This window comes from Azolla caroliniana, unplaced genomic scaffold, assembly GCF_043228905.1.
Source record: "Azolla caroliniana isolate FFs.n. ecotype wild unplaced genomic scaffold, voAzoCaro1.0.p SCAF_13, whole genome shotgun sequence".
Lineage (NCBI taxonomy): Eukaryota > Viridiplantae > Streptophyta > Polypodiopsida > Salviniales > Salviniaceae > Azolla > Azolla caroliniana.
In genome coordinates, this window is record NW_028230448.1 from 13,181,104 (window position 1) to 13,201,733 (window position 20,630).

The 20,630-nt window shown below is 39.5% G+C and overlaps 1 protein-coding gene across 1 annotated transcript; it reads right to left on the bottom strand.

Annotated features, from left to right (window-relative positions):
- Positions 1–11,682: 11,682 nt before the first annotated feature.
- LOC147856192 (putative alkaline/neutral invertase F) lies at positions 11,683–16,279 on the bottom strand. Its single transcript, XM_087329873.1, has 4 exons — positions 15,636–16,279; positions 14,299–14,733; positions 13,363–13,921; positions 11,683–12,700 (listed from the first exon to the last, which is right to left on the bottom strand). The coding sequence occupies exons 1-4, from the start codon at positions 16,185–16,187 to the stop codon at positions 12,402–12,404; spliced, it is 1,845 nt and encodes a 614-aa protein (XP_087185999.1). The 5' UTR covers positions 16,188–16,279; the 3' UTR covers positions 11,683–12,401.
- Positions 16,280–20,630: the final 4,351 nt, after the last annotated feature.

Sequence of the window (20,630 nt, forward strand, 5' to 3'; positions counted from 1 at the left end):
GTATAGCCCTGCTCCAACTCCAAGGCAAACACGTAGTCCAGTCCCAATGGATAGTCCTACACCCATGGAGATCGATATGACTCAACGACGAGGACCGTTGTCAGACGAAGAGAAGCAACGTCGTCGAGCAAACCATCTGTGCTTATATTGTGGAGGTCCAGGACATATAGCCATTCATTGCTCCCGTAGGCCGAGACGTCAGGTAAATCAAATTCACTATGACAATAAAAATGAGTCCAACATTTTAGAAGTAGTTAGTGAATCTAATATTATGAATAATCCACCCTTTTCCAATAAATTTGAAGTCCTAAGCCAATTAGAAGAGGAGTCAAACGAATAAGTCCGGCCAAAATAGGAGCCATTTGGTTGGACAACCCTAGATATGTACAACCTAGTGTGGGTTCCATTTCTTCCAAGCATGTTAGTAGAGTCTTCTCAGCCCTAGTACAAGTTAGGACACCCAATTGTCAACTTCAAGTCCAAGCCCTCTTAGATACTGGAGCCAATTCTTGTTTCATGGATAGAGATTTTGCCCAAAAACACCAAATATCCTTGCATACACTTCCTTGTCCAGTTTCCGTAGTAGTGATTGATGGACGCCCCATAGCTTCCGGGAAGATATTTGAAGAGTCTGAGCCAATACACATACTCTTGGGTGATTTAGGATGTGTAGTTTCCTTTAACATAATCCGTAGTCCTGAGCATCCAATTGTCCTCGGTTTGCCATGGTTCGAGCTACATAACCCTAGAATCGATTGGAGGAAGCGAGAAATTAGGTGCCCTTTAGCAGAAAATATCATTCTCAAGGATCGAACTCGGGATTATCCTCCCAAAGTATATAGTTCTACCGATGCACCATATCCTTCTCATCAAATTTCAGCCATCACATTGCATCAATTGCACCAAGTGGGAGGCAAGGAGGACCTTTTCTTATTTGCAGTATCAGTGACACCTTCTAGTGTCACTCAAGGGAATTCAGACATCCAAATTCCCAAAAAATATCAAGACTATGCTGATGTTTTCGACAAAGTCAAAGCTAGTGTTCTTCCAAAGCATCGGCCGTACGCCTGTCCTATTGATCTCCAACCAGGAAAAGAGCCTCCGTGGGGTCCGATTTACAATTTATCACCCACTGAGCTTGAGGTTCTTCGAGAATACATCGAGGAAAATCTTGCACATGGGTTTATTCGACATTCAAAGTCTCCAGCTGGTGCTCCTATCTTTTTTGTGAAGAAAAAGGACGGCTCCCTTCGTTTGGTCGTGGACTATCGAGGCTTAAATAAAGTCACCATAAGGAATAGGTATGCTTTACCTTTAATCTCCAATCTCTTAGAACGCATTGGTGGGGCAAAGCATTTTACCAAAATTGATCTAAGGGGTGCATATAATCTTGTTCGAATTCGGCCGGGAGATGAGTGGAAAACAGCGTTTCGTACTCGGTATGGTCATTTCGAGTATACAGTCATGCCTTTCGGGCTCACAAATGCACCTGCCGTATTCCAACATATGGCAAATGACATCTTCCGAGATTTCTTGGATATTTTTCTAATCATCTACCTAGATGATCTATTGATTTACTCTAAAACACAGGGGGAGCATGATATACATGTGCGGCAAGTACTTGAACGCCTAAGGAAGTATGGTCTTTACGCCAAACTTGAGAAATGCAGTTTTGATTGCAAACAAGTTGAATTTTTGGGATACACTATTTCATCCCAGGGTGTTTTCATGGACCCGGCAAAAGTCCAAACAATATTGGAATGGAAACCCCCATGCTCAGTTCGGGATGTCCAGTGTTTCCTCGGATTTGCGAACTTCTATCGCAAATTCATACATAATTATTCAAGCATTGTGTTGCCCCTTACTCAACTCACCAAGAAAAATCAAGCATTTTTTTGGAGTATCGAAGCGGACAAGGCTTTTACGCAGCTGAAAGAGGCATTCACATCAGCACCCATCCTAGCACATATTGATCCTGAAAAGCCATTTACTATTGAGGCGGATGCATCAGACTTTGCATTGGGGAGTATCCTATCGCAACCAGGCGAGGACGGGCAGATACATCCAGTCGCGTTTCACTCGAGAAAGTTTACTGTTTCGGAGATAAACTATGAGGTGCATGACAAAGAGTTACTAGCTTTGGTCGACTCATTCGAGCAATGGCGTCATTTTCTAGAAGGATCACCTCATCAGATTATCATTTATAGTGATCACAAAAATCTCACATATTTTCAAACAGCTCGAGTATTAATTAGACGACAAGCTCGGTGGGCCCAATTTCTAACGCGTTTCGATTTCAAGATCATTTTTCGCCCCAGAAAACAACAAGGGAAAGCAGATGCTCTGTCTCGGCGTTCGTATCTAGCCCTTCGACCTGGAGATCTGGCCTTTGACAATCAAAAGCAAACTCTCCTCGGGCCATCAAAGCTATAGGTAACAACAATTTATGCCACACCACTTGATTCTACCCTTCTTGACACTATTCGGCAACAACTTCATTCGAATGATTTTGCTAAGGATGTATTAGCCCACTGTGGTTCAAGTCGTCCATCTTGCTCCACATTGCCAGGGTCATCTCAACATTATCAGGACTTCAAGTGGCAAGATGGTTTACTCTTCTACAAGAATCTCCTTTACGTCCCCGACGGATCACCCCGACTTCAAGTGTTGGAACATTGTCATGATGCCCCCATGGCTGGACATTTTGGTATTTCCAAGACCATTGAGCTGGTGAAACGTTCATTTTGGTGGCCTCACTTGCAAAAATTTGTCGAAGATTATGTTCGCACTTGTGACACCTGCTGTCGCGCCAAAATACCCCGGCATCACCCTTATGGCTTACTACAACCATTACCCCCTCCCAACAAGCCATGACAGTCTATTTCTATGGATTTCATTACGGATCTGCCACCTTCCAAAGGCTTTGATACTATTTTAACAGTAGTGGATCGGTTCACCAAGATGGCACATTTTGTACCATGTGTAAAGACCATCAATAGTGAAGAAATTGCAGATCTCATTATGCGTGAAGTGTTTTGCCATCATGGTCTCCCGAATGATATTATTAGCGATCAAGGTCCTCAATTTATCTCACACTTTTGGAAGCACCTATGGGCAGGCCTCAAAATCTCTTGCAAACTCTCTTCGGCTTATCATCCACAAACTGACGGACAAACAGAGCGCACAAATCAAACGCTCGAGCAATATCTTCGATGTTTCATTAGTTATCAACAAGATGATTGGAGTAAAATTTTACATCTTGCCGAGTTTGCATACAACAACACGGTCCACTCTTCTACCAAAGTTACATCTTTCTTTGCCTACACCGGCAACCACCCTCGATGGTGTATACTGGATCTTCCCGAGGTGTCACGAAACCCTAGTGCGGCGCATCACCTCCACCGACTACAACAAATCCAGTTCGAGTTATCGTCACATCTTCAGAAAGCGCAAGCACACCATAAGACCAATGCCGATCGACATCGTCTTAAGTCTCCGTTTAAGGTTGGTGACCGTGTATGGTTGCTTCGTCGTCACATCAAGACTACCCGACCGTGTGCTAAGCTTGACTATCAACGCTTAGGTCCTTTTGTCATCACGGCGCAGATTAATGATGCAACATTTCGTCTTAACCTTCCTGCACATATGCGGCTTCACCCTGTCTTTCATAGCTCTCTTTTGGAACCTTGCCACACCTCTTTAATTCCAAATCGTGTCGTGCCACCACCGCCTTCTATACAACTTGTGGACGGCCCCGAATACGAGGTAGCTGCTATTCTCGATTCTAAGATTGTGCGCAATAAGCTTTATTATCTAGTTGATTGGCTTGGTTATCCTCCGAGTGATCGCACTTGGGAACCCATCGATAACGTTTGTAATGCTGAAGCTCTGGTCAACGACTTCCATCGTCACTATCCAAACAAGCCCGGCCCAACAATGTTAACGCCGACTTCCACTCGGCGTTCTCGAAGGAGGGATAGTGTCATGAACACATGACCATTATGGCGTCACCCGAACTTGAACCTCGAACCTTGTAATTCATACTTGAAAACCTCAACCATTAAGATAGCTTATTGTTATATGAAACAATAAAAGCTACTTCTTGTATTACATTGATTATTGTAAAAACTCTAGATTATTCTAGAATGTCCTAGAGCATTCTAGGTCTAGAACATTCTAGAACATTCTAGAAATCTCTAAGCTATTCTATAGGAACCTATAAATAAGCGCATACATGTATTCTCAAATCAATTCGAATCAACACCAGTCTTTAGCTCTCATTACATATCTTGTATCCATTCTCTTTCTTTCTCTATCTTATACATCCATTCTTCTCTGTCCTTCTTCCATCACTCTATCTTTTATCCTTGGTTCTGACAATGGCAACTCAACTAGGTGTCCAACAAGTGTTTACATCCCCTTACCATCCTCAAACAAATGGCCTCACTGAACGCCTCAACAAGACCCTCAAGCAAGAAATTGCCGCTTACATTGATCCATGCCACAAAACATAGGATCAAATCTTGCCTTTTGTCACCCATGCCTACAATACATCCGTACAAGCGTCGACACGGATCAGCCCTTTTCGAGCACTCTATGGACGCGACCCGCGGCTCCCACCAGAAACGTCCATTGACATCTGTTCTAAACCTGCCAACATGGATAGTGCTACTTGGGGGCTTTATCTCCAACAAATGCTCCCCCTCCTTCGACAAGCCAACTCTCGAAATCTACAAGTCACACAACAACGTCAAAAAGCGACACTACGACATGGGTTGAATCACCCCGACGTATGCTGATGGAACTAAAGTCCTTGTTTACTTCCCGATCCAACGGCGTGGTCTCAGTGAATCCCTCATGCACCGGTGGATCGGCCCATTCACCGTAATTCGTGCTATCAAGTCCACGACTTACTTACTCCGGCGCGATTCCAACGGTCGATTCACCTCAGCCCATGTTGCCCGTATCAAGCCATATGCTACCCCAAGCATAACTTCTAGCACCCCTCCTTCTCTCATAGCGTAACACTCCTTGTTTTTTTGAGGGGGGAAATGTGGTGTCCCTTTCATGCAAGAGCATGCATTTGAACACTCCACTCTTTTAGCCACTCCCGTTTAGCACATCACCCATTTTAGCCCACCCTTTTAGCCCACCATTTTGGGACACGTGTAGCTAGGCCGTCCCAAAATGGGTTCTTTGTATCTTCTATATATTGAATGATAAGTATGAAGCTAGCTAGGCTGGTTTGGTTTCCTTTTATGTGCATTTCACAATATTTTTCAATATTTCAAAGTAAAGTTTTTCAAAGAATTAAATATTTTTCTTCAAAATGTAGGAATTAGGCTTGAAATGAAAAGCTTATCCCAAAAAATATATAAAAAAATAATCAAGTGGCAACCTTAAACTGTCTAACTGTTTAAACTTAACAGAACCAAACCAAACCGTTTAAGCCGTTAAGTCGTGGTTTCGTAATTTGGTTTATTTCAAACCAAACCGTTGTTGATTGCTACTTGTGATAAGATCTTTGCTATTGTAGTGGGAACAACAAGGCTTTTAGCATTCTCATATTGTTTTACTATCTATACTACTTTTACTTAAAACAGAAGAAGAGAGAAATTGCCTTGATTTCAAAGACTTTTTTACTTCTTTAGAATGTTTTATTTTTATTTTTATAAAAAGATACTTCTCATTAGTTAGGTAGAGTGTCTTTACACTCCAATATGTACAACAAAAATGTCATCATAAACATTCAACCACATTACCCTAGTGTGTGTTTATCATCTTGTAGTATGTAAAATTACTGAAAAATACCATGTACCTTCCTGGTTGGGTTGCCAAGGTGGAAATAACTATTTTGACGTGGTGTAGCACCACTTTGGCACACCATCTACATAATCCACCAAAGGCGAATCTAACCATGATTGTTGAAAGGAAAGTCTCATTGCTTCCATCATGTTTGAAGTTCCTTCCAATTCTTCATATTGAGCTCGTATATTCGTAATCAGATCATACCATAGAGCAATGATTGTCTCCTTAGGTTGACTTTCTTCTTCCACGAGACCTACATTGCATCTAGATTTCCAAATGTTCCATAGCGTGATAGAGGCTATCGTGGGCCAGATGTCACTCAACCTATTCGAATACCAAATTTGCAATTCCCTGACTGGTTACATACAATGCATTTATAATTCTTTGCATAGAAAAAGCCTTAGCCTACCCAGGTCTCATGATATCCAAGATTTCTTCTCCAATCTCCACATAATGCAAATCCCAAAGATATGGAGCCTTCTAGTCTGCTCTTCATTAGTATTCTCATCACTTTCGACCAAATGTCCTATCCATGAGAGCATTCCCATAAGCAATGCTCTAGGGATTCTCGTCATGAAGAGCACAACCTGCAGTTCCCATCAATTCCCCTTTTCTAATGCCAAGTGCCTATCGGAAGAGATTTGTAGCTACATAGCCATAAGAAAACTTTTATTTTTTCGGCTATCTTAGTGGCCCATAGTTGTTTCCAATATTGTTTTAGGAAATCATATCCAAGTCTTCCCTGATCCACTTGCTAGAAAGGCCCTCTGCTCCAAGTTTTGGCGTTGTAGAATACTACGGTCAAGCTTAGACGAATAATGGAAAAACTAAATATTACCTTTCGGATTTTTCCATCCTAGTTCCACCGGATCCCACGTCAAGTTCTTCACACATGTATCCTCCAAGATCTAGATTTTAGAAGCTGCATCATTTTTGCATCTGTCTAGGTCTACTTCCCATTGTTTTTTTGGATCTAGTAAGCACTCTAATTTGCATCCATTCTTGAAATTCTATCAGTGTAATGGAGCTCTTAGCACCTACATTAACTTTAATGTCCTGAATCACCCCTCTGGCATTGAAGCGTCCCAACCATTTACATCCCTCAAAGACATGTTTTGCCACATGAGTTTCCCAAGGATACATCTACATAGAATTTCTTATGAGTGTAGTCATTTTCTTCCATTTTTTATTGCCACTTTCCATTATGTTATTGTTGGTGTTCCCACCACTTAGCCACTGTGGACTGCCATTGCTTTTCTAAATCGACCCAAGGAAGTACCACATCCATTCCCTGCATTCTACCTCTAATATCTATAATGTTGGGATTCCATCAAAGAGATTGGCAATCCCACTCCATGGGAGAGGATGACTGTCTCCAATGTATTTCCTCCCTAAGCATCTTCCAAGCAATCATGATGGAGGGCATCAAACGGTCTTCGGGCACTTTGGAAGATTTGAGCTTCATTTCTTGTACAAAAAGCTATCCGTTTATCGACAACCATTTGCCTCCCGTTCTAGGAGACCATGTATCAAAATTTACGCCTCATCAACACTTTCCAAACTTCCTTGCCAGGGAGGAGACTCCTTACTACTAATTTGCCCAATAATGCTTTGCTCTTGAGTTTCTGGATCAATGAGTCCAAGTCATGCCTCTTTCTTGCATCGTGTTGTTTTCTTCCTTGCAACTTTGGTTGCCACTTTACCCTCCGATTGCTTGCCCATAGAAATTTGCAAATATCAGATTTTATACCAGTTATACCTTTCTTGTCAAAAGATCCAACATGACAGTGTATGCCACATGGTTGGAAGCAATATCTGATTTGCTATGAATACTCTTCTCGCTAGTGAGAGCTGAGCAGAATTCCACTCCGGTTGTTGGCCTCCAATCGACCCAGCCCTTGGACTTGTGCCAATTTATCTCAGCCCCTGAAACTCTGCAAAAATTGTTAATAAGATTTTCACATTTGCCACGGTTTTCTTACATCCCATTGACAAACAACATCGTGTCATCAATGAAGGCTCATATAATCAACTCTTTATCATGCCCTGGAATCTACAGACCTTTAATCCTTGGTCAACAGCTCATAAACTCGCCGAAAAAGACTCCGCATATAAAATGAATAAGTACGAGCCAAGTGGGCATCCTTGCCTTATCGAACGAGTTATTTCAAAACCTTGTCCCATATTTCCTGCAATTAGTACATAGCTCCTTGTAGATTTATACAGTGCCCACGTCCCTCGGATCCACCTATCCGGGAGTTCCATTGTTTTCAATATTTAGTCTAAGAACGTCCAATTGACCCTATCAAAGGCATTTTCAAAATCTAACATAAGTATCGACGTTTCCTAGAGAGTTTGTTTAGGAATTTCACATGCTTCCCAATAGGTGAGAACATTGTCTAATATGCATCTCTCTTCCACAAAACCCGATTGGCCATTATGTATTAATTCAAACAAGTGTGGCTTAAGTCTACACACTAGGATTTTTGCATAGATTTTGTAGATCGTATTCAAGATAGTTAAGGGCTTCCATTTTTTTATGTATGTATTGGCAACGACGTCGTCTGATTGTGAAATCAAATAGATGATCCCTTTGGCATCCATCTAGAGTTTGACTTCTTTGGAATTCGCAACCCTTTAAATGGAGATGAACAATATAGATGATATCCATTCAATAGGCCTCATGGCCATTTAAATCTAGGTGATCGACCATTCAAACACCATATCATAAATAAGAACCTTGTAAGAAAATTCTCATAGCCATTATTGAATTAATTTTGAAGGGAGAGATGATGGCGATATATGAACGTCCACAAATGACATACAATTATTACAAAAACTACTCTACCTAGTTGTGCATAGGAGGGGGGATTTAGAATAGTAGGAAAAAAAACAAAAGTAGCTTTACAATGAAATATTAACCTTGTTTTTTAATTTCACTATTTGGATCTTCCATGAGTTTGGTTCTTTGTTCCATTAAAAGAGCGAAAAGATCCTCCCGATATCTTGTATCTAATGGAGAGAGCGAGTGAGAGATTTGCTAATGTTTATGGGGCGAGTAAATCTTGTTCTGAATCAATCAATTGCTAAAAAGGAAGACAATCAAAGAGCAAAACTTTGTATAGAAAGGACTCAAATTAAGATGTTTGTTAGGAATAAGTTATTTCTTATGTCAAGAAATCTATGGTTGTTAATCTCCTAGTAAATGTGCTATTGGATAATTTTGTATGAATTGTTTCCATAGGCCTTTTGAAACTTGATTTATGGACTTCTGATGTAATATAAAATTATTTGATTGGGATCTGAAGTCCACATAGTTGCTAATCAATCAATCATGGACCACTAAGTGGGAATGCTTTCATGGTTAAAAAAAGATTGTTGGCATGATGCCAAGCCTCAATCATTCATTTTTCTAACATAAATTTGGTGACCATGTTAATAGAATAAATAAATGAAGTACATTATGTGATAGTGACATAGAGATGAGATTATTGGACTTGATTAAAAAATGCGGAAGAGATAGAATCTAAAGAACTCGATGCTAACATGAAAGGTCAAGATGCATAGTAATGATAAATAATGGACATTCACTTTAGAATGACCTTTGGAGTTAAGATTCCCAAGTCTAATCAAGAGTTGAATTGATATTTCAGACTTCCTTAATTACAACTCCTATGTCCACGTGCTTAATGGTATTTTAACATTAAAGGTTGTATGAAGATTCTCTCCTCCATTTAGTTTTTCTCCTTAATGGAGTCGTTTTCCTCTTCTTAATTGGTAACTTCTTTGTTCAAGTAGAAGATTTTTCTTCTTTTCTTTATTGAAACATATTTCTTCTCCTTTTAAGCAAGCCTACTTGGTCTAAGTAAGTCTCTTCTTTTTGTTGACCATCATTAAAGCACCATAAGAATGTTGGATCCTGAATAAAAGCACATGTCCAAATCTTGCGCTCTATTAGGTGAATAAGTTTACAAATAATGATAGAACATGGTCCATAGAAAGCTTTAAAACAAACTTCTTTGGTTTTCCTAATTGCATAACAAATTATCTTTCACTTGAGGTTGACTGCATATTTGTAGGAAATAAGTTTTGCTAAAGCAAAAACCAATTACGTCTATCATAAGTTAATTTTCAAGCGCGAGTGGATGACAAAAGGCTATGACTTATGAGAGAATGGGTAATAACATGGTGGCATGGTGTGTTTTAGTCTCCACGTAGAATTCTTTCAATTTTCCATCATGGGGATCAAACAATACCTAAACCCTTCTACTCATTATCTTACAACACCAGATGGTTTCACTAACATAAATAAACATTGCAAAGGGTTGTTATGTTTCAAATGCATGGTTATGATGTTGGCCTAATGGTCTACTATTCTTCAATATATAAGTAGGGTGGGTGTTGATCATACATTAAGATGATTATGCCTCATATAGTACACAAACCATTGTCCATACCTTGCTCAAGTGGCACATTCTATGACTTGATGATTATACATTAAGATATGGTGATTATGTTCAAGGGACCTAAAATCAATAATGACTCACTCTATATGATACATTGTTAATCTATATTAGTCTTTTGCCAAAAAAAAGGAAGTACAAATGGAATGGAAGTGGTCCATGTCCATAAGATTGGTCTTCACACTAGATTGGGAGTTGGTCAAAATGGAACAATAGTGAACTTTCATGTATGTTGGTAGTTCACACATCAAGATCTATGAGTCCAACTCATCTATGGTCATTTAGTAAACCCTTCAAATGGTACCATTTTGTTTCACGGACCTAAAAGTGCTCTTGTTCTAAACCTAGCCTCGAATCCAAGTATGATCATTTTATGTGTTTGCTTCCCAACCTTATTAAGAAAAATTCTCTAATATTATTATAATTCCAATTGAGAAAGAGAGATTTTTTTTATATGTCAAGAGTGAGAAACCACCCAAAGTATGTATTGAAAATTTGATCCTTACATCTAGATGTAAATATTGATTTAAGTAATACAAAAAGGCACATAATCACTTACAACTTACTTCATGCCATTGTGATCTCAACTTACAAAAGAATTGTCATGTGTAGAAGTTATAGATGTGATAGCAAAGAGTTCACGCTAAAGCGTTCAATTAAATCCTCATGTAGCCTCGTGCTCAATATTTATGTATTCTCAATACTTTATAATGAGGCTATTGAGATTATAGATGCATAGCATGACACTAGCTTCAAAACCATCAAAACCCACTTTTAATTCTTGTATAAGCAAATCCTCGCAGGATTCGAGATCTAGATTTAATGCACAAAAATGAAATGGGAATCAATTTGAAAATTCAAAGCACAAGAAAACAAGTCCGAGAGCTTCAAGTGCTGACATCTTACCATAACAAGAAACTAGAAACTAACATTACACAGTTCCATTGGTAAATGTAATGGCTATTTTCTTAGTATTAACATATAGTCATTCATCTTTAAGAATCAAGATCAACCCAAATACAAGGTTCAAAGCACAAGGAAATAAGTACAGAGTTCAAGATCAGGCATCAAAATTTTTAATTCTCATGGTTGCAACTGGCTAAGGAAATTAGTACAGAGTTCAAGACCAGGCATCAAAATTTTTAATTCACAAGGTTGCCACTAGCCAGTTGAGATAAGATTGAATAAAAAATGTATTTCTTGAAGTTGCATATTGCGACGAAGTTGCTAGATGGCAGAAGTACACAACCTTGGTTTTACCATACATTGAATAATTACTGAACTTCCACCTTTGCATTTGCATATATATACATGGAAGCGAAACGTAGCTATATTTCACTCCTCACGTGCTATTAAAATGGTTAAAATTCTTAACAACACAGTTAATCTCGTCCTTGTAATGATAATGGAGTAAAATTTTAAAGGCTGAATCTTGTTCAGTGACCATTTATACGAGGACCAGTCACAACACACGTGATATACCAGGAAAAAGCTGGCCAGCCTTTTTTATTGAAATGCATTCATTGAAAGGAGAAGGTTAATTGCGAAAACATTTATCATCTAATAAAATCCCACCCCTTAGCATGCCTTTATTCAATTACAGAGCCAGTGAAAAACTTTTTGACCCTTGCATGTATATCTCTTTTTTTTCTTTTTTTTCTATCTTTCTTTCATTTTCATCTGACCCCCTTTTTCATGTAGTGAGAGATACAAATTACAATGGCATTAATAAAGAAACATTACGGCCTGCAAAAGTGCAAGGCAAACAATTATTCGATGCAAACTATGCAAGAAGAGGAGGATCCTCGACCAGAAGGAATAGTGGGGTAGACAAGGAAGAGAAACTAAATCTTCCTCTTGCATCTTTCATCTTCTTCTTCTTCTTCTTTCAGTGAACATTTTAACGCGTGGATTGTTTCATCTGTAGTATTTTACTCTCTGGCAGCCCACTTAGTAATAGTAGCAATCAATCTTAGGAATGGCACATGGAGAGCAAAACACAACAGACATGTTGATACATCATCATAAGGAGCGGAAACCTTTTACCTTCAAATCCCCCTCTTCTCCCAATTTAGGATTCATCTTCTTCTTCTACGTCTATTTTGCCACTTAATAAAGTAAGCCCCAAGATCAAAATGTTGAAGAGGCAGACCTAGGTATACTAGCGGTTCTTGTTTTACGATCATCTTCAATGGATATCATTCCGAGATGAGATGGATCCTCAAGCAACATCTTAGCTACAAGGTATCCAGCAATAGACCACGTTTGAAATTTACGAGCTTGTTTCCCTATGTATCTACCTGTTGTGCCATCATAATACTCAGGCCAATGATCCTTTGAAAGACGGCTTTCCAAAAGCTCAATCGCTCGGCGAGCCATGTGGGGTCTACCTGTCTTTATACACGCGGCAGTGAACAGCCAAATAAGCACTGCATTACACAACCACACAAAGGTGTCAAAAGAGCCTTGCAAAATCACAATAAGTCTTGAGACAACAATATTGCACTATTGATTCCACACTGATGCACATGATCAGGACATAACATTATGAGTTCTGTAAGCAAATTCACAAGAAGTCTTGGACATTTTCCCATTGTGATTCCTGCATTGATTTCAAAAGTTATGAGTTTATGTAGGACCTTACATTAATTCTCATGGTGAATCAGTGGTAGATCATATGACGTCCAGATTTTCCACTTCATGATTCATCACTTTATAATGTAGATTAGGACCTAACAATATGATGCTCTGCAGGTGAATCACTACTATTGCAGAACTTCTTCCACTACCATTACCTCTTTTAATGCGGATTAGAACCTCACCATACGAGCTTGTGCAGGCTAGGCAACGTATAATTAGCAAGGTTCCCATATGGGGAAAAGTCTACAACTGAACTTCAATTGATCAACAAAAGGTTGACAAAAAGACAACGAGTTGAATCCCATGCATAGATTTCTCAATCCAACATCAAAAGTCAATGTAAAACAAAGAGTCGACACTGAAGCAAGATGTTTCACAACAGTGGTTACACAAAAAATAACAAGATAGGAGAGAACCAAGCCAAGATTTCTCAGATAGATTGTTCCATTACCTGGCCAAGAACCTCCATTGTGGTAGCTCCACCTAGTGTTCTTGGGATCACATCCAGTCACGATCTTCCATTCGTGACCCTCTAAAGCAGGATAAACTATCTTGAGAGGCATCTCCCCTATCAGATCCTGCCATCTCTCCTCCAACAGATCCATGATTCCTTCTTCCTGCTCTGGGGTAGCCAGTGATGAAAGAATTGCAATACAATTGCCTAAGCAAAACCACCTAAAATCCATCCTCGCAGGGCTTACATTCCCTATAAAGTAGCCACCTTTCATCGGCATGAAATCAAACACCCAATCCGGGATCGAATCGGGAATCACGTTGAATTTGTTCACAGCAGTGTGCGAATATTCCTCAGTTTTGTACCGATAAACATTATTTAGCTGCTCGAAATCTAACCAGAAATACGATCTTATGTGAAAATTTAAAGCATGTAGCCGTTTATCGATCCTCTCTGACAATTCCTTGCCATCACCCTCAGCTTTGAGCATCTTTTTGGCACATCTTAGGGCCATGTAGAAGAGAGCTTGAATTTCTATAGGATAGCCATATATTCCCTTCAAAATACATGAGTAGAGATGGAGATGAAGTGGCCGTCACATGGAATTCCAGAAAAGATATGCACCAAGCAGATACACGATGGTGAAACCCATCAAAGTTAGCACATAGCATAGACTGAACATAAAAAAGATAGGCATCAAGCAGAGACAAGATGATGAAACCCATCAAAAGTAGCACATGATCATGTGGAATGAACACCAAAGAGATAAGCCTAGATGAGATAAAATAAGATGAGATGAGATAAGATGGAATGAGCAACAAAACAAATTATGCATCAACCAGAGTTGCAATGAAGGTCATTACCAAGAACACAGATTTGTCACATGGAATTGAACAACAAAAGGAGATGAAATCCAGTTCTATATAATCTCACCATACGGCGATCGATCATGCAGCATCCATCAGCGCAAAGCAGGGTTGGGAAAGTATCAAAACCCTCAGAAAGGCACAAGCTCAACACAAGCCGAATGCCTCTCTGACAATCAGCAGTTTCTGCAAGGCTCTGGTCTCCAGTAGACTTAGTGTATGCCCTGAGAAGAATAATCCACCAGAACCCAGAATCTACAGGAGCAACTCTACCAATTGCACTCTCTCCAAAGTCAGCCATAATGCTATCATTGTTCTTCACAGGATCATGAAGGACTTTGAAGCTTGCTGGCATCGCTCCTTTCCCCAGTGTGAAGTTGTCAATCCTCTTCTCCCAATTTGATTGTAGCCGTAGTGCCTTCAGCAAGAAATTCTTCACAATCTCTGGCTCTCCATTCATCAGGAATGCGAGAGCACTAGGCACAAAATCTCGGACGAACACCTGCAGCAACAGGTTTGGTAGCTAGCTTCTTGAGTCTGAAATTTTATTTATCTTTGTTTGGCAGGACCAATAATTAGTGGTAAACATTGGGGAAAAGAAGATGGACATCTATGAATTGACTGCGCAACCGTAAACAGAAAGTGCAAGCCTATGAAACGCATGGGACTAAAAATAGTCAGAGAAAAGCTCCAAATCTATGTAATGAAAATATAGTAATGAATAACCGTAAAGAATGTGAGGTATTTCCAACATAGCTACAAACATATATATACATGTCTCGTCATCTGAGCTTACTTATGCCACATTCTGACGTAAAAACACATGATATGAAGAGCAAAAGGAGGTCGGCAAAGTCCAAATGAAGACCGTGACTTTTGAAATTTCTCTGCACAGTAAAATTCAAAAGGAACACTTGTTTTCCACCATAACAAATCTGAGGTCAAATTCATGGCCAAAACCTGACCTTAAATAGACTCTAAAAAGAAGAAGAAAGGAGGCCAGCAAAGGCAGCATTAATAAGAAAGGAGACGAAAGTATGGAGCTTTGTTATAGATTTCTACCGACGGTAAAATGCATAAAATTCACTAGAGCTAGGCATTCATCTGAGATGAAGCCATGCATAAAATTCACTAGAGCTAGGCATTCATCTGAGATGAAGCCGCCACCAACGGTCTACGCAGCACAATACTTTTTAGATTATGTTGACAGGTAAAACTCGGAAAATGCGGCATAGAGGAGGAGACTGGAGTAAGCTCACTCTCAGATTATCTCCACGATTAAAATCTAGCATTAAAACCCAAATGAGGACATGATAAGGAAGCTTCATATATTCCTCTAATGTTTAGTTTCTAAGAAAAAAGCAGGAAGCTAAAACAATTGAAGGGGGAGGAACTTATCATCACCTGATCATAGTTGAGAGCTTCTTCAGAATGATCACTGGCAGCGATGGTGCCGACAGGTTTGTTACGATAATAGACCAGAGATTTGCGCAGAGCATCCCATGCCTCGTGGTAAAGAGGATGAGGTTCAAAGCCATAACGGTCAGATCGCGGCGTATCGAGACCAGATCTCATACTGGGGGAAGTGAGAAGAGCTTCCAAGCATTCGGAGCTCCTCACAGTCTCTAGAGTTCTGCAAGGTCGAGGGGAGGGAGCGAAATCAGTGAGGGGGCGGTCGTCGGACTCAGATCTGGACGCTGCCGCGTCTTCTGATCTGGCTGGGGCAGAGAAGCTGTCGAAGACAGAAGATTTCCTTGGAGGGGGCCCATTCCTGGCCGGGCTCTGCTGTTGCTGTTGGTATGGGTATGGGTATGGGTATGGGTATTGTTGGTGCTCTGATGCATCAGAATCCTTGGCAATTGGGGGTTGGAGGATGATGGAGTCGGGTGAGGAGGGCTCAGGGAGAAGATCGATGGACAGGGGAGTCACACTAAACATGTCTGTGGCAGCTTGCATGGTGCCTATGTATGTATATATGTATGTATGTATGTATATGTAGATGGATATGGATATGGATATGGTGTGTATGTAAAAAGATGGCGGTGGCGAATGGTATATGGGAAGCAGAAGAAGAAGAAGAAGAAGAAGAAGAAAGAAGAAGAAGTGGTGCTTCACTTAGTTTAGTTGCTTATATACATTTCATACATATAGACTATAGTAGTAGTAGTAGTAACCACGAGATTTGTTTGGGTGAGGAAATGGAGGATTAAGCGACACAGACAAGACAAGACAGACAGACAGACAGACAGACAGACAGGGGAGAGAGAGAGAGAGAGAGAGAGAGTGTGTGTGTGTGTGTGTGTGTGTGTGTGTGTGTGTGTGTGAGGGAGAGAGAGACTCAAGAGCGCTGGCTATGGCGAGGACGACTCCTCGCGAGAGAGAGAGAGAGAGAGAGAGAGAAGGAAGAGAGAGACGGTGGTGGCGGAGGGGCTTTTTAAAATAAAAAGAAAAGTAAAAAAAACAAAAGGAAAGGAAAGGAAGGGGAGCAGCGGCAGCCCTCCTGGGGTGTGACGACGACGGGCGTCTGACGTCATCCTGACGGCGTGCTGACGTCGTCCTCCGGCATCCATTCTCTCTCTCTCTCTCTCTCTCTCTCTCTCCTCCTTTTTTTTTTTTTATCTCTCCATTTTTATTTTTACTCCTTTTTTATTCTCTCTTTTTGACATCTTCTCTGCGATCCATATACATATGTATGTATGTATGTACATACATATTATACATATTATATGGATCGCATGTATGTATGTACATACATATTATACATATTATGTAATGTTATGTTATGTACACACTCTCACTCACACGTGTGTCCCCACCACCCAACTCAATCCATATACATAACGAATGAATACACACACACACACACACACACAAGCTTCATGCCTTTTGGGTTGGGTGGCTGAATTGGCATGGCCGCCAGATTTGACCGCACTCACCCAACAACAGATAGATAGAGAAGGTAGAGAGCGAGATAGGGAGGATCAAAAAGAAAGGATCTTCACCACCAACTACATATATCCACGAATGTTCCACACGCACTCACCCCTCACCCAACAAAACCAAACAAAAAAACCAAAGCCAATATCTCTCTTCTCAATCCACATGTACTCAACAACTTTGGCCTCCTCTCATGACTCGGAAAACAAAACCTTCAGTCGTTCCATTTGGCGTTCGCATATGCGGATCGTCTACCACCCCCCCCCCCCCCCCCCCTCCAAATAAAAAATAAAAAATAAAACGCTGCTCTTGTTTCCCATTTTTCTTCGATCTGCCACCCAAGCTCATGCCGATCATAGCCCCCGAGAATGAATGCCCACATGATCCAGCCCAAAGAAATCTCATTGTTCCCCTTCGGAGAACTAAACAATCTTTCACCAAGTGCCACTCTCATTTACCATAATTCTTCCATTTGCCCACTAGGGGTCCACATCATCGATAGCCCTATCCTTGAATGCGTCGCCAATGTATTAAAACCTAATCCTTTTTATTTTACTCATCTTCTTTCACCCGTAATTTGATGAACTTGTACTTAAGTAAACTCAACTTGCTTTTGTTTGATTTGTTGTGGTATGGCATCTGCGATTATGCATTGTAAAACCTATCAACATTCCATTACTTCTAAACTAATGTGGTTGAGAAGTACTATTATTGGGATATTTTTTGCTCTAAAATGATAATCATCAAACTTGCTCTCTAGCCTCATAGAAAGATAACGAATTAAGTTGAGAGTGAAGTCTAAACTTAGGACTTTCAATGCAAGAGAACATCAATTGTGTTAGTTAGGTACAAGCGTTCAAACTTTCAAGTTCAGCAAATAACGACCAAATAGGCACACACAAGTAATACAATAAATATTACTAGCATTGCATGCATAGATTCTCAATTTAATTGCAATGTTTTGCAACTTCGAAGATATATACCTAGAAGGCAAATTTAATGGGAGATATGATTAATTAGACATTTCGGGAGGGACTCAAATTGGCTCCACAAAGGAATCATACTTGCCCCATTTCATATTCAAACCTTGCCCCCTTGATCTTACTATGAGCCAATTTGAATTTAAAAGGGGGTCTTCTCTCTTTAATTCACAAATTCATCGTGAGTTGGTTTCTTGCCCATGCAATTATTCTAATTTCATGGCAAAGGTCTCAATGCAAGGATGCCTTCAATTCTTAAGCATCGTTCCTTCGAATGGAAATACATCCAAAAGCAACAAGATCCATGTGGGTTCTCGTTGTGTAAAAGTTCATATGCTTTATACATACATACGGTGTGATAGTCACATCTACCAAACCATCTTTCATCGAGAACTAGAGCCCACTGAAGTAAAGACGTTGTTGATGTCATGGTCTCCTTACATAGATTACGTTGTGAATTTGAAACTTAAGAGGGGTGTCTTCTTCAAGTATACATACTATAATAAAGGAAGAATCTTCAATCACTGATAATCTTGTGATTATATTTAGGTCTTCATTTATGGACAAGTGTTGACTATGTATTTTTTTTGTTCATTGAACCTGCATAAATTAACATTGTTTGTTCCTTATGATAGAGATAAATGAATTAGTATAGTATTACTAGCTCACTCATTTATAATAATGTGTGAAATAATGCAGCATAAGTGCATTTGATACATTATATTTGTTTATAGCATAGAGGAGATGTGTGTGTGTTTTTAAACATTATACTCTCTCAGTTTATCTTTTCATGACCTACACTCCCCAAGCGAAATAAGTGTGGCATTGATCAATTACACATGTTGCACTACTTTTCTTTTGATTATATTAAAACAAGAGAACTTTATAGAAGTCCAAGGGAGGGGGCCTTGGAAGGAGATGTAGTATTACGTTTAGGTGGTGTTGGTCTAGGATGAGATAAGGACGCTCCTTGAATAATGTGTATGTAGTGGAGATAGTAGACACATTTCCGAAGGTCATTTTCTGTGTTAGGAAGCGCATCAATACCGTTGTTCTCACATGTAACGTTTTTATATGAATTAGAAAACTTTGTGTGGAATGGGAGTTTTCTTTATATGGGTATGTATTTCACCTTGGCCAACACGCAAAGCTTAAATGTTCTAATATTAGAACAACTAACACAAAATCATTGCGTCGCTACAAGTTGTGACAATGCTTTGCAACACTTTAGGGATGCCCTTGCTTATGATCCTCTACCTCGATAACATACAATGTTCCTTTAGCGATGTGATACCTCACAAGTTTTCACCCTTACACCTCTCATAAGGACCACCGAATGTTCGTGTAATAATGAGAAGCACACCCTATTAACATCTCCATGAGTATGTCCTTTGCTTATGTGGACGACTTATAACTCATATCCCATGGACCCTTTTGTTAAGAGAAAGACTAACGCAAACCAAATGATATCTAGCGGAAAGCACACCCATTAACTATCTCCACAATTCCTATTGTCATCAACAAATAAAACATTTAGTTGCTTCAACCTATAAACATTTGCATGGGAATGCCCTTTGCTTATGTGCAAGACTAGTGCTCCCATATTCCACATGCCCTTTACTTGAGTGGAAGACCAAACGAAACCATATCCTATCCTTTGGCAAGTACACCCAATAAGTATATCCATAGTTCCCACTTTCATCATGATAAAGTCATTTGATTGCGCATTTCACAAATATAGGTAACGTTCGGTCCCATTTAGTTATCTGCAAGTATGATGATCTTCACATAAGTTTAGATACTTTTTAAAATAGACGCATTTTGTCTATAATAATATATTCTAAGACTTGTAAAGACAATGTTGGTTGCCACTCTTCAAAAAACATATGGCCTTTCTTTCACCTTAAAATACATATACACACACATATACATATATGCATATAATTATATACAATTGGATTGAGACACCTTGGATCAAAGTCCATTCATATGAAGGTTTGTGACTCTTCAATTAGCTATGATATTTCATAGCTATGTGAATGATAAGAGATTCTTCAAACAATCATGACTTGTCATCATTAATACATGTATGATTCTTCAAGTGCTTGCATGCGTTTTTGCGTATAAACTCATGAAATTGTCATTTGTGTTTATTTATTTATCACTTGGAGACATGCCCTTCTTTTACTACTCTAGCACCATAGACACATGAAGGGAATTTCCCTATAATTCTCGAGGACTATGTATATGCATTCACAATGGTAAAGTAGCTACGTCGGTGTAAAACACAAATCTATGACTGAACTATGTCGGTAGATCTATTATCCAAATTAATATCATTGTTTTATAATTAATGTCATGCCCAATTCAATCTTAACACCAAATTAAAAAATCTAACACGACAAAAACTTTTGAGAGACGTCTTCAATATGTATAATTTTTTAAGGAGGACGATTTTATAAGAAAATATACTAAGAAGATA